Source organism: Crassostrea angulata, chromosome 3, assembly GCF_025612915.1.
Source record: "Crassostrea angulata isolate pt1a10 chromosome 3, ASM2561291v2, whole genome shotgun sequence".
Lineage (NCBI taxonomy): Eukaryota > Metazoa > Mollusca > Bivalvia > Ostreida > Ostreidae > Magallana > Magallana angulata.
Genome location: NC_069113.1, coordinates 38,504,197 through 38,519,730, shown reverse-complemented (window position 1 = coordinate 38,519,730; position 15,534 = coordinate 38,504,197). Strand labels below are relative to the sequence as shown.

Sequence of the window (15,534 nt, the reverse complement as noted above, 5' to 3'; positions counted from 1 at the left end):
AAACAGGTATGACTGTACAGTAGGGTCTCATTGTTCTTAAAAGTCTATTCGTTTGTTATTCGCATATTTAATACTTTTTCACATTTAAATAATAAACGATACACTACTTGAATATTAGTATATTAACCATTTCTACCTTTTTAATGGTTTTTACTATTACGACAAGTTTCAGCGCGAGTTGTTTAATTTCTACCCGCCTAGTTTCACATTGTCAGAAAAATCATGTCAAAGGTAAGTTCCATCAAATTAATATTATAAATCGTTCTTATGATATGACAGTATTTAATTAAATTCTACAATCTTTTCAACACAGCATTTAGTGATTGTCACAATTGTGTTTCCTCTTGACTGAATGATTTTCAGAAAAAAATGATGTTATAGATTGAAACAGGAACATAATATTACCGGTTTTTCTGGTTAGTAATTGAAAGTAGTTTAATAAATCATTTTTTTTTCTTAGCCAGTTTTGTATTCCTACTTTAGAAGCTCTTGCTCATGGAGAGTGAGAATTGGTGAGATATTCTTTAATGTCAATAAACATGAAAAAATTAACTGAATTTTAGTTTCATTTTGATGGAGCCTATGTAAAAAACTGTAGATTCCGATAACTTTTTTTTTATTAAAAACGTGAGCATTGAAGTTTTGTTTAAATTTCAGATAATTTTTAATTGGGAATCAGTAGATGAATTGAAAAATATTCAGAACAAGTAATTGCAATTTTTTGTGTCGACATTTGTAATAAAGTCAAAGTAAATAAATAGTGGGGTTTTTATTTCTATTTCAACTTGACAATTTTTTTTCAGCTCTCAATATCAAAGGTATTGAATATGAGTATAAGGCAGTTAATTTGATAAAAGACGGAGGGATGCAGGTAAGAAATGCAAAATAAAGGTACAGGTAAATGAATATGAGCAGTGAAAAAATTTCTTATTAATGAGTTCTTCACTATGAAATTTCATACCACATAAGATTGCAAGAAAAAATTCAATTTTACTGTCATTAAGTTATATATATACTTTAACTAATTATCTGCAATTTCTGAATTGAATACCGGTACATGGAATATGGTTTCAATCATTTCTGGTGTATTCTCAAATGTTATCCTCTATTTCCACTTGTACATGCACATCTTTTTGACTGAGCACAGGAATCAGATCCCATATACATGTACCTGGTACATTATAAAAGTCATTTTTACAAGTATGTGCAATTCATAAATTCATGTTAATCCATGCTTGTACCAGTAATGTGCACATTTAACATTTACCAGTACAATGTATTAAGATTCTAAAGATGCAGAGGTATAATTGTATCTACCTGTTTTGGTTGTATTCATGTAAATCCAACTGTATTGTAAATGTCAGTAGATGAGATGCACTGTAAATTTTATTAATATAATATGTACTATAAAGAAGTTGTTGTGTATTACTGAGTTAATAATTGATAGGTTTCATAATTCACATAGAAAGCTAGTAGGTTTTATTTACAAGTCCATGAATTAATTTTTTATGCTAGAGAAAAGAGGAGTACATAGCAGTGAACCCAATGCAAATGGTACCTGCCTTTGTTGTTGATGGTGCCACTCTCACTCAGTCTGTAAGTTTGAGAGAGAGAGAGAGAGAGAAAGAGAGAGAGAGAGAATTAATTTTGAGAGAGAGAATAATTGAAGTTGGAGATAGATTGATGTTAATTTGAAAAATAAAATGCTTTCTTTGTTGGTTTATAATATATGAGCTATAAAGAAAGCAGGCATTTAGCGTTGCAGAAAAATTTACACCTTGCTGATGAATTTAAGTTTTTTTAATTTTTCTGCAATTCTAGCTTTCATCTCATCTTTAAGAATCACCCCTAAAAACATTTTATTCTCTAAATATACACATATATGCTTTAAAAGCTAAAGTTTAATGACTTTCATATTTATAGATACCAATCATGGAATATCTGGAAGAAAAGTACCCATCTCCTGCAATATTGCCAAAGGATTCTCTCCAAAGAGCTAAGGTGAATACATTTTTCACGGGGTCGTTACTCCTTGTACAAAATAAATAAAAGGATGCAGGGTTCAGTTTTCCAACGTACTTTACTTTATTATGATGAATGACAATGATACCGATGAGAAGGTGACCTGAAATGAAAACATTCATACAATTGACGCATACATTTTTATAATATTTAGACATTTTAACTTTAAGATAAAAACAATTAAAGAAAGTTTTTCTCACCAAATTTGCCTTCAGTAGAACTTAAACGTATTAAGATGAAACTAATGACAGTCTCAATTTATTTGAACAGAAAAGTCATAAAACTGTAGCTGTCTGATAGCAAATGAGTTATGTTCTGATATCATTGTGCAATACATTATGAAATAAGTGCTTTTGCTCACACTTGCACACTGACCATACACACCCATAAAAACCTGTTTTACCACTTCCAAAGATAGACATATTGTAGCTATTACCATATATGGTGAATCACAACCCAAAATAACACAATTACGTGACAGAACTCGAAATACCAGTCAAACAGAAGTAAACCATGAATATAAAGTTAACTAGAGCAAAGCTCGTTGCAAAGCAACGAGTGGGTCTTCCGTTAATGTCAGAAGAAAAGCAGGAAGTTCCTGGAAGAAGCAGAGCTCTTTAACCAACAACAAGAGTAACTTAAATTAAAAAGATGAAAAAATCGAATTATTCCTGGAACGACTTAACAAAATCCGAATGATTTTAAGTACGAATTAACAAAAACCTTTCTAATTTCAAGAACGACTTGAAAAAAAAAAATCCGAATGTGTTCAAGCACGACTTAACAATTATTTTTGGTACGAATTAATTTTACTTTGAACATTACGCTATTTTTTAAGCCGAGGACGTGGAAACAAAATTTCCGGAAAAATCAATTTTTAAACCCCGATATCTCTGTAATGCATCGTCCGATTTTCAAACGGATTTCAGATTTGAATTCACCATGGCCAGTTCTATAAGACTGTAGTATTGTCTTATTTTGTTCAAAAAAATGAAAATTTCCAAAAATTGGAACTGCTTCCGGTTTTGAGCAAAATTAATGAACAAAATTTTAAACCCCCCAGTACATTATAGAATTGATACATCTATCATCAGTAAAAATTTCAAAGCGATATCTTTAAAGTTTACGGAGATTTCTTCCGGACAAAATCACTTTTTTTAAATTTAAAAATGGCCGCCAAATTTAAACGGAAGTGACGTAAATGCTGAAACTTTAACATCTTTGAGGCACGGTAACTTTACAAAAGCTCTGAAAATTTCATTGAAATCGGATGAAAAGTTTTTGAGATATAAAGCCGAGAAGGAGTCAGAAAAAAAATAAAAAATAAAATAATAATAAAAAGAAACCGAAGAAAAACAAAAGGGTCTTCCGTTGGAAACGGAAGACCCTAATAATGAAATGTATAGATGAATGAATGAGTAAATAAATGATTTACTAAATATTAATTATATTCAATCGTATTCTTGTGACACATGTAAAAAAAACAAAAAAAACAAAACAAAAACCCCAGAATACCAGTGGTATATGCTGTAATTGGAATATATAAATTATGTTTTTTTGGTTCTATCTTCTAAGGTAAGGGAAATTTGTGAAATTATAGCATCTGGAATCCAGCCCATTCAGAACTTGGTTGTCCTCCAGAAGGTTCAAAAATTGTCCAATGAAGAGGAGAAAGCAGAATGGGCTAAGTTCTGGATAAACAAGGGGTTTATAGGTGAGAATTTCTTCTTCAGGAAAAGTCATTTATATCAAGACCATTGAACTTTCACAAAACTTATTTCTCATTTTTTATTAAGAGAGAATGTGTGGTAAATTTATATTCTTTTCTTACAGCTCTTGAAAAATTGCTTGAAAAATGTTCAGGTCAATATTGTGTGGGAGATACTGTTACCATGGCTGATATGTGTCTTGTGCCGCAAGTTGGGAATGCCAAAAGGTAAATATTAATATATTGTATAGGAATTGAATCCCTCCTTCTCAACTAAACATTCTCTCTCTCTCTCTCTCTCTCTCTCTCTCTCTCTCTCTCTCTCTCTCAGTGTAAACTTGTATATTCTTGTATTCTGCTTATAAAAGTGTTTGTGCAATATCAGAGAAACATACTCAATGGTTCACAAATATAAATAGTGTATATAAAACTTTCATATAAAATAGGCACAATTTTCTTCTTTCAATGTTTAAATATTCTGCTTTTCTTGTACATGTTTATGCTACAGTACAGAATATCATAGTAGCAGATTCAGTGGTTCCGTACATTCTATACACAGGTTCAAGGTCGATATGAGTCCATTCCCACTGATTTCTAAGATAAATGATGAGTTAGAAAAACTGGAAGCATTCCAGAAAGCAAGCCCATTTAAGCAACCAGATTGTCCTGAAGATTTGAAAGGTATGTAACAAACAGAAGAACTAGAATTCAATCTGATTGCACTCTAGAATTGGGTTATTAATGCAATTCTAATCTACTAAAGAAAGAGTGTTACGACTCAAAAATATAAAAAATTCAAATCTTGTTACATTTATCTCAAACTCAAAGGGACCAATATCTATTTTTGAGATATATTGCAATGATTCAAGATATAGATGTGAAATATGAAAAGAAAAATTTGATTGTGTAATTTGTGTTGGCTTTAAACTTGCTTCAACTTGATATTTGCCATATCAACTTTCAAGCTATTGAAGGTCAACTGTACATACTGGTGTCATATAATATTTTGAACCCCCTCTCCAGTGGGAATTGAAACAGGAGGGGGGGGGGGGGTCAATATATCGCAGCCATAATATTTTGAACCCCCTCTCCAAAAGTAGTTGAAAAGCAGAGGGGGGTTCAATATATCACGGCCATAATATATTGAACCTGGGGTGGGTTCAATATTTTAGGGGGGTGGGGGGGGGGGGGGTGTCAATTTATCGCAGCGATATTTTGAACCGATGCAGGTTCAATATATCATGGGGTTCAAAATATTATATGACACTGGTATTAATTATTTGCTAGCTTTGAGAATGAAATTTTGATTGCAGTATGGAAAAGAAATTATGATAATTTCTTTGTGAATATGAATTTATTATTGATTTTAATTTTGGTATGGTATTATTTCTATGTTTTATACAATGATATATTTAATATAATGATAAATAAATGTATTTTTGATTTTCTCTGTAGCTTGAAGCTTTTCAAGGATGAACAAAACATGTTCGGTTGCATAAAAATGTGTTCAGCAGCTAGACTCTGTAAAGTCTGAAAGGAGGCAAATGACAAATCTGAGAGGACAAGAAAAAAAGATCTTAGTGTACCAATGCAGCTATTTACAAAATCTGTTTTATTATAAAGACTTCGAGATATGTTTTTTTTTAATATCTGTATTATTTTGATTTGAAAATACAGTTTTTAATACACTAACAGTTTTTACTCTTCTTGTTTAATTCTTCCAATAGATGAATTTTCAGTGACAAAAAAGTTATTTCCCTTGTTGGGTCAATTTGGGGTCAATTGGTATTATAAAAGGGCATGCAAATCTATGCAATCAAAAATAAATGGACGTTCCTTTATTGATTACCATTCTATTCTCTTGTGCAATGTATCAATATTTTATCATGCAGAGGAGTTGCATAAATCAGACAGTTTAAAAAAAAAAAGCCTTTAAATTGTTTTATTAAAAAGTGAAAATCAAATGTATCCATATACAGTGAGAATTTTTTTTTTTGGGGGGGGGGGGGCAAAAAATTATCTCGAATCACGGATTATTATCTTGTGCGCTCGACATGATACATTACCGATCAGACCCAACCTAACAGGAAGTAAACCCCAACTAAACCCTGGGTTTACTTTATGGGTTTACTAGAGTGGACACAGAGAGTAAAGCAGTCAGAAGTATACCCCTGAAAGCAGACGCTAACTGTGTATTCGGAATATACAAAGTGTAGGAATTACGGGCAGGGGGATGGTAAGATAAAATACTAGTCTGCTTCACGCTTCAGTGCATGCAGTTGACTTCAAAAGGAATTTAGCCAAAAGTAAACCCGGGGTTTAGTTGGGGTTTTCTTTGGTGTTAGGTTGGGTCTGATCGGTACTGTATATCTCATGCACTTGACTTATAATCTTGTGCGTGACATATAATTTATTAACTATAAAAAAGTTTAATTAGATTTAAGATTATCTGAAAAAAATCTATATACAGTGTACCTAATTGTATATACATGTACCTATATGTATGTCCTAAATGTACCACCGTATCAGTTAACTTTATTTTGAAAAAAATATGCTACACGAAAATCAATTCATGAGAAGGTTTAAAGTGCACCTGTCATTAATTTAAGTGCGTTAAATATTGTTTTTGTAAATACATGTAGTTTAACTGATACTCATCCCAGATCCTTCTGCATGCATGTGATGATTTTTTTCGCATGGTTTAGATTATGTAATTTTAAGGATTTTGCTTTGAAATGAATTAAAATTGCATTAATCTTTTTAAGAATTATATTCGATTTTGTTGTATTGCTTTTTGAACTTTTTTTCAGTATGAATAACGTTACATAAAAATTTACATGAATTTACGGACTAAAGAACTTTAACAAAAAGCTCCTTGATTTTTTTTTTTGGCATGTCTTTATACATGATGAATTTTCTGTCATTTTCCTGATGCAAATCGGTTCATTCATATTTCCGGCTTTCTTTAATTCAATATATTGTTTATACGACACATTTCACGTACAGGTTAAATATTGAATTCCAAGTGCGAGTTACTAAAAACTAGTTGAAAACGAAAATGGCGATGGACGAACTGAAGACGAAAATTAAGAATGCGAATCTTAACAATTTAAAGGATCTCTTGTCTGCCAAAATGTCTGAGTTTGAGCTGACAATGGTATTTAAAATTTATTTATATTATTTACCGTAAAGCACATAGAAAGATTTTCAGCTAAGCATACAGGATTTGTTGACGTTTTCTGTCCTTCAAAACCAAAAACACGGTCGAAACTAATGGAACACACAGCGCAATGCAAATTTGATATATAGAGTAAAGAATCAATGAATATTTCGCAATTTTTATGATATGAAGCTTGATTTTTTGTCATTTTACTTCAGCATAAATATTTTGATTGAATTAGTATGATTTCCTCCCTTATCAACGCTAATAGGTGAAAAGATAAAAAAAAATTCAGATTCCTTTACCTGATTATTTAGTTGAATAATGTTGTGCATGTTTTATTTGTTATGATATAACGGTGAACTAAATAACAGAAAATGTGACTGGCTGGCAACCAGTATACACAGGGTCAAATGTCAATTAAAGTATGTCCCAAGTTATTGCTTCCATCAATTTTTGATAATTTTTAATAAAAATACACATACCTGTGAAAGAAATACCATTGAAATCGATGAAAGGGAATATATCCAAGATATCTTCATTTAACAATTATCCCTTTTCACTCATAAAATTTCACAGGAACGAAAACAATTTTCTTAAGGAGATTTGTAATGGGAAATTTTTACATCTTTTCTCCATTTGGAATACACTCGGAATACATCGCGCAATTTTTTAACATTATCATCCGGGCTTATTAATGGCCGATGCAATGCAAAATCTCCAATCTTTTAAGGTGTGTATTGAAACCTCAAGCGGTAGAGGGGCGTTTCAAAACAGATAATTTGGACATTTTTCATATTAGTGGATGAATGTAGTTTGAGCACAAAGGTATTTACTATTATTGAAATATCAAGCAAAAAGTGGTGGAAGCAAAAACTCGGGACAGAGTATAGAATCAAAATTATACATGTACTCTACTTGTAAACAAGATTTGAGTACTGTTATTGTTTGTCAAGTTTTAAAGAAACTTTCATACGAAAGCTTTTGAAACATTGACGATTGGTTTGTCCTACATTTTATTTTACATTTTCTTTGAAGTCCTCATACAAGTAGCTGTAGGTCTGTAGCTCCTGGTTTGAAAAAAATTTGGATTGACGACCTGGGAGCTACAGTGACTCCCACTGTAAAAAAAAAACTCCAATTAAATACAGCATACAAAAAATTGTGCTAGTTTTGGACTGATTAACCTTATTTATATGCAAAATATGTGAAAAAAATGCCTCCATTTAATTCTTCATGCAATTTACTACAGATATCTTAATTTATTTGCCTCAGACTTTCTCTGAAACATGCTACTGACCTTGGAAAATCAAGTATTTTAAATTTTCATCGAGATCGAGAGTCGCCATTTATATATGTAAGCTTACTGCACCACTCTCTTTACGGGGCTGATGATGGTGTTTGATAGACTATTAGAGGCAAGTAAAGAGATGATATCAGTAGTAAATTGCATGAAGAATTTAATTAATGGTTCTAATAGTTTTCCTAGAAATTTGCGTAAAAATAAGGTTAATCAGTCCAAAACTAGTGCATATTTTTGTGCACAATAAATATGCAATTTTTTGAATGGGTGCATGGCACTGTAGCTCCCAGGTCATTCATCTGAATTTTTTTCAGGAGCTACAGGCCTGCAGCTATCATTTAAGATGTTTTATCTAAGTTCTCCGATAATTGGATGTGTAATTTTTATTCATATACTGTAATACATGTATACAAGGACAAAGTGATGGAAAAGTTAGTATGATTATCCTGTATGTCTCATATTTCTGTAGTTATTAGTCATGTTAGTGTTACATAATGTATCATCTTGCATACATTAGTAGATCTATGTACATTTGAAAATAAACATTTTGAATATACATGTAATAACTAACAATTTTATGATGTGCATATTTATGACCCCTTAACAGAGCATCATGATTGGGATTGGTGTTGCCATAATCACATTTATCATCGTCATGTTCTTTGGAGTTTGGAAGCTTAGGTCAAAGGGTAAGTGAATTTACTTTGTGCATATTTAGAATACATTTAGCGGACAAGGATATTTAATGTACAAGGATGTTATATGTAAAGAAAACTGTATCAGTAGTACATACTGTTCCGTATTGTAACTTCCTATTGTTGTTTTTCCTCTGAATTAACAGTACATTTATTGTACTGTACAGTAGAATGTATGCACATGCCTGTTAAGTTATGTTTGAATCAGTGTGTTCCGGAGAAGAACCATCTCATTAAAACTGAACCTTGACAGTATATATATTTACATGTAACTGAGTTTGTTTTAGTTGCCTAATGAGTCCTAAAGGTTCTAAGACCGCGGAATATTAACTGGCAAGATTGGAAATATACAGCGTACGCCAATTTCACTTGTTGCAGTCAAAACATTTGAAATGAGCGGGAACAAATTGACACAGACGTCTGAAATGCTGAGGTGGATTGAAAATACATTTCCTATAACTACAGTTTCAATCCAATGTTTTCTCAGACGTCCGTGTCAATTTGTTCCCGCCAATTTCAAATGTTTTGACTGTAACAAGTGAAACTGACGTAAGATGTATATTTCCAATCTTGCCAGTTAATGTTCCGGGCTCTTAAACAAGACCTTGTGGACATTTGATTTGAATTAGGTGGTTAAATCATTATATGATACATATCTATTATAGTTGAAAATTTCATGTGTCTTAAACAATTGATTTGAAACATTAATTTTAGTACATGTACCAGCATTTGTTTACTTTGATATCAATATATAATTGCTAGTATTTCAAATTTGTTCAGATAGAAGGTGAAGTGATTGATTATGATATAAAACTTTGTATACAAGCATTCCTTTTTTCTCTCTTGACAAAAGTGTTGCCAAGTCAGACTGGTGGCCCAAGAAAACCTCGATTTAGGAAGAGGGACAAAGTAATGTTTTATGGAAGGAAAATGTTGAGAAAGGTAATTTATCAAAAGAAGCAGGATTAATAACAGATTACTGAAAATGGTATACCTGGTGCATAAATTATGTAGGCTATGCTTGCATGTACTCAAATATTCTGTAAAAATGTTTTAAACTAAATGTTAATTAGAACATTGGTATACAGTAAAACATGCTTATAACAATGTGCCAGGGATGGGCAAATTTGCTTCGTTATAATTGTATTCATTATAGCCGTCAAGTCACAGGAAATGAAAATCACTTTGCCATAAGAGTCAATTCATTATAAGCATCATTAAAGCATGTTTGCTCAAACCGTGTTTTACTGTAAACGGTACTATATGTGATATCATTCCACAACAGTAATTTTGTTTTTGTGCCTCCAAGATTGATTAATTTATGAAGACATTGTGGTTCAAGTTAACTTTTTATTTTATTTTGGGTTGACTTTTGACTGCCTGGAACATAAACTTTGGCAATTAATATATCTTTTAAATTTTACAAGCCTAAAGGAAGAAACTTCAAATAAATATGACTCTAAACTGTTAAGACAGTATCCTAATAATTGTTAGTATCCTTATCATTTTAGGTGCAAAGTTTTACAAGAAAATTAGGGCCACCCAATAGAGGAAAGCTAAAGAAAAGGCAAATAGTAATGAAGTTAGCCAAAAAGTAAGTGTGCTTTTGTCTCCTTAGTTCTATACAGTGGTGGATCATGAAAGTCACTATAGATGTCATTGAAAAGGTACTGATAATAGCCATGAATAAATTAAATGGCCACCATTTAATTGTTGAATGATCAGCATTGCAATTGTTCTGTGTGGTATTCCCCTAGCTATTCCGAATTACGACAGAAAACCTTGCGGTATGTATGCCACGTTCTGTGTAGATGTATATAGAAGCTTGTATTTAGGCATATCCTTCTATTTATTTAGAAAAATAAATGAGTAAGTTGTTGTGTGTATTTGAGTGTGTGTGTGTGTGTATGTATGTGTGTGTGCCATATTGCCCACATTGAAAGCTTATTAATTGATTTATTCACTAATCTTTAACAATTGACTTTGAAGTTCATTTAATTTACATAAGTGGTAAGTTTTTACTTTTATTAACACTCTCATTTGTTTCTGGTTTCAAGACCCATAGCAGGGTTAGAAAGGAAATACTGGTTGGTAAGAGATAAAATCACTGGGATCGAAATAGAATATACTTGAACAAGTTCATATCTTGTTTCCCCAAAGTGACCTTTATCTATATACTTGCACATTGTGGATGAATAAAAAAGAGGGTTTCTTTATGTTATATTCAATGGGTGCATAATTTGAGGAAAAAAAACTAAATGAAAGAAAATCCCGTGTTAGATGTGAAGCAGGGCTACTTTTGGGCATTGTACCAAGAATAATGATATACTGGTGATTCTGTATTGTGATTTATATATTAAAACGGAATCCTGAAATATACAACAAGATTATATGTAATTATTAAACCATACAATTTACACATTTAGAGATACATGTATATTTTACATGTACCTTAATGTTATAGATATATTTACGAATATCATTTACAAAATGTTCTTATAAAAATATCCCATTCTCTTCAAAAGAAGCAGTTAGCATTTAATATGTCAGCCAGTATAAATTTTGCAGAAAAAATTTGATCCCACCAGCAAAGGAAAGGTGGACACAATACTTTAAGACGATCCTCAGGCCTGAAATTAGGATATTACAGTAACTTCTCAACAATATTAAACAACTTCCACTTTGTGAAATATAGCCAAACTTAAGTTAGATATTGTGTAACTCTGTATAAATTTGTTGTATCATTTACAAACTTCTATCTTACTCTGTATTTCATAATGCATATATAAATACTTTTAAAAAGGGAAGGGTTTTGTGAGGGGTTTTTTGTAGGAGAGGGGGTGTTTATAAAAATTTTTTAGGAAGGGGAAATTTGATTGGCTCAGTTGTAAAATAGTGGTTATGCACAGTAATGGTAAACAATGTTGTTAGAATTGATAGTTCACCAACAGTGTGCAGGTTCATACAATAATATAATGGTATACATGTATAACATCATCGTTATATGTATACAAAATATTGTATGATACCAATATCTGTGGCTCCACGTTACATTACGTCTTGCTGTATAGTTTCACTTTTTGGTCACAAAATTTTTACAGATTTGCTTGCATTTTTCTCTATAGTTTTCCATTACCATATTTTTCGAAAATAAGACCGACCCTGTATATAGGGCGAAGGAGCCTGTTTTTAGCACATATTTAAAAAAAAAAGTTTATATAGGTCGACTTCGAAGAGTTGGTCGAAAAATTACTGCTAGTTTGAATGAATAAATGGTTTAAATCAATAACGTTACTGCAGTTTGCTAAGTTATAATGTGTTGAATTAAATTGTAAAACAACAGGATTGATTCCATACTAAACACCTTTAATACTTGTATAAAGTATAAAAACAGACAACACGAACTGTAAGAAAATAAATAATTGAATATTTGAAATTTAGTGGGCCGAGGGTTAGACAACCTAGGTTTATTTTTACCAACAGATTAATACTTAGAAATGGGGTCTGCTTATTTCAAAGTCTGATTTGATAAATTAAATATTAACATATTGAACCAGAAACAAATTGATTTGGCTGTTTAAAAAACTAATGCTTATGATATCCATTTATCTAAAGGGCACTGTTTATTTATTTTGTTTTATTTTTTCTTTCCAAATTAAGCTTCATGTATTGTTTTTCCTCTTGTTCATAGCTACATCTACATCATCTTATATTTAGAAAAAAGAAACCTGTCCAGTTAATTTGAATTCATAATGATTATGTTTGAATTCCTTGATTACCTCAATGTATATAAAATTAGACTTGTAAAACTGCTTTTCTACGATATTGAATCTGTTCAAGATCCAAGAACATCCTATTCGGAGTCATCTCGGAGCAATTACCTGGTATAATCCTTCAGTGATGAATAAAGTTAACATAAAAATGCTATCCAATCAGATTCAAGCTTGCTTGGACAAACAAGTCTTAATATAGTTTGAAAGCTTTATCTCTTACAACCATCTATTTTATGCCAAGTTAAGTTTTTCCTGTCAAAATTGTGTAGAATATCCATCCAATCTGCAACTCCTTTCTGAATCATGCAAACAATAACACAAACTTTGAATAGACACATGTACTTCATCATGCCTTTGCTACAACACAAGGTACCTTGGGGATTAAAAATCATTGGTGATAAAGAAACTATCAGCCAAGATTTTGACAGCAGTGATTTTTATTGACTTTTTGAAAGGTCGCTCTGAGATGTTCCCTTACATAGTGTTAGGTCTTGTATAGCGTATTTGTAGAGGAGGGGTTTTGCAAGTCTGATTATAATTAGAATATTAATTACCTTTGCATGTCAGCGCATATTGATACACCTGTATGAACAAATGTCAGATGTAAGAATGACAGTGTAAAGATGACCTTTGTCTGAGAATGCATATACTGTATTGTTTATGTGAAGTGTATGATTCTTGCACCTGATGATGGTTATCATCATCTACCTGGTTCTGTCACAGAAACTAGCCTTTATATTTATCGTTTTGTGTTATTTGGGTGATCGTTTTTAACTGTTCATAATTTTCCTGTTGTTTTTATCACATTGCATGCATGTATGATGTCATTACTGGGGACATCAGCCATTCTTTATCACATAGTCCTCTTTTTCTATGCTGCTCAAATCAAGAAATATTTAGCTTTGGATTTCTACATAATATCACTTCTTCTCAAGAATTCTAAATTTATACTTCAAATTGATTAGAAATCGTTCTTGCATTTCATAATCTTGGAGCACCTCTTTTTCACATGATTTACAGGTATTTTTCACTTTACATTCTCTATTATTATATATACTTTTAAATTTATGATTTTGATTCTTGATTTGTATGATTCCATGGCTCGCCTTGATGAATGGTTTTAGAAAGAATGTCTTTCTAGTCATATACAGTAATAATGATGTACCATGAGATTTGAAAAATACCTGAAAGTGGCTGAAACTAAGGAACACGATCCAGAATAACCATGGCTTCTATACTTTCAGAATAAGAACTGTTAATTATTGATTAATGTAGCAAATGTGGCATTTTGAAAGACCAACTTTTAAAGATAATATATGTGCCTGAGAATTCATTAATTTTATCACTGCTTTATAATTCATTTATCAGTGCAAAAGGATTAAGAACTAATATATGAATTCTCCATTATTAATAAGAAAAAATAAGGAAGATCAGAGGATAATTAGGTATAAATATATTTCTAATATACTGAAAATCAAGGAACTTACATATAAGTGGCACAATTATATTTTTGTTTGCTTAGTCTTCTGTGAACTTGGTGAAGATTTTTTTTAGATTAATTTCAGCTAGAAGACATAATTAGCTTTTTCACATTGAGCTGTTTTCACATGTTTCAGCCTATTATAGAAACTATAAAAATGAACCTGGTTGTATGCATGAATATTTACATTTGCAAATATGCTTCTTTATTATATGAACCTATATTAAATAACTAAAAAATTCAATTCAGTGTGAACTTATTGATGACATGACAGTGATTAATTGCCACATGCGCTTATCGTTAGATGGTTCGTTATTGTAAACAAAAAAACATTGTTATGTTAGTAATTAATTCTGAATGATCTGCCTTACTCAAATATAAATTTAGGCAATAAACAGGATTTGATCATGTGATCAACCAAGTTTACTTCATGGTGAACATTTAGCATGCTGTCTTTTTCTTAAATGATGATTTATTCAAGACATAAAATTATGGTTTCATAAACTTGTAAATTTTGGATAATCCCTACAAATTCCAAATTATCTTTGCATATTGCAGTTAATACTTCAGAACCAATATATTTGATAATTTTTTATGACCAATATTAAAACACTGTCATAGCCATTCACCAAGGTGGGTTTTGAAATCATCAATATTTTAAAACAAAATTTTTCATAAAATAACATTTAAAATGAACAATAAATTTCAAGATAGTTAAAAGTTTTGGTAACTACGAATATTTCCTTTGCCAAAGAACTTCACCAATTCAGCATCAGAAATAAAGGATTATGAAATGATAGACGATAGGCGTGCAGGTATATGTATAGAGGTTAAGATATACACAGAGTGTGTGTTGTAGGTTGCTCCAATTGAGGCGCGAGTCCTCCCAGCCTCTGCTGAGGGTGAAGGAGCCGCCTCAGTCCTTCCTGGAGCTAGACACGTGTGACATCGACGACAGCGAACAACGTCTTCCCTCAGAGGTGCTCTACATGCTCCGAAGCACTCGGTAAGAACTCACTAAATCAATGTTTATCACTTTAGAAAAATTGCCCTTAGAAGGGAATTCTGTGTAATACCGTTAATCAGTTAATTTTATTAAGTGTTGTTAGACTCCATCAAAAAGCTACATATTCTTTTATGAATCATCCATATATTGATTAGTGGGAATAAATTGATCTTAACTTCTGTATACAGGGTTATTTTTGCCCAGTGTAATTTTCGCTCTTCTACACTTGCAAACAGTTTTGCCCCGTATTGAATTTGCTGAGACAGAGTTGTATTTAAAGAGAGTTAATAGGAGACTTTAGAATTCGCCAAGTCTTAAGTTCGCCCACTCACAACGAAGACGAAAGGGGTGGAAATAAAACGGGGGCGAATATTTTCCTGTATACAG

General features: G+C 31.6%; 2 protein-coding genes across 6 annotated transcripts in view; both read left to right on the top strand.

Annotated features, from left to right (window-relative positions):
• The first annotated feature begins 132 nt into the window (after window positions 1-132).
• LOC128178948 (maleylacetoacetate isomerase-like) lies at window positions 133-6,489 on the top strand. Its single transcript, XM_052846386.1, has 9 exons — window positions 133-231; window positions 461-512; window positions 804-871; window positions 1,516-1,596; window positions 1,924-2,001; window positions 3,598-3,736; window positions 3,856-3,958; window positions 4,290-4,411; window positions 5,186-6,489. Exons 1-9 carry the CDS (start codon window positions 223-225, stop codon window positions 5,188-5,190), a joined length of 657 nt encoding a protein of 218 aa, XP_052702346.1. The 5' UTR covers window positions 133-222; the 3' UTR covers window positions 5,191-6,489.
• Window positions 6,490-6,744: 255 nt separating this feature from the next.
• Window positions 6,745-15,534, top strand: part of LOC128175527 (patatin-like phospholipase domain-containing protein 7) — a 55,568-nt gene continuing 46,778 nt past the window's right edge. For 3 of the 5 annotated variants that reach the window (XM_052841225.1, XM_052841220.1, XM_052841224.1), the window contains exons 1-6: window positions 6,745-6,887; window positions 8,801-8,882; window positions 9,742-9,830; window positions 10,400-10,482; window positions 10,646-10,675; window positions 15,001-15,147. In XM_052841225.1, coding sequence (XP_052697185.1) covers window positions 6,789-6,887; window positions 8,801-8,882; window positions 9,742-9,830; window positions 10,400-10,482; window positions 10,646-10,675; window positions 15,001-15,147 — 530 coding nt within the window. In that variant the 5' untranslated portion in view covers window positions 6,745-6,788. Of the gene's footprint in view, window positions 6,888-8,800; window positions 8,883-9,741; window positions 9,831-10,399; window positions 10,483-10,645; window positions 10,676-10,877; window positions 10,899-15,000; window positions 15,148-15,534 lie in introns of all 5 variants that reach the window. The other 2 variants (XM_052841221.1, XM_052841223.1) reach the window with 2 other exon arrangements.

Excerpts from the sequence above, each read along its gene's own strand:
- LOC128178948 (XM_052846386.1), top strand. Across the intron at positions 513-803 it reads CTCATGGAGAGTGAGAATTG|CTCTCAATATCAAAGGTATT; the intron begins GTGAGATATTCT and ends ATTTTTTTTCAG. Across the intron at positions 3,737-3,855 it reads GATAAACAAGGGGTTTATAG|CTCTTGAAAAATTGCTTGAA; the intron begins GTGAGAATTTCT and ends CTTTTCTTACAG.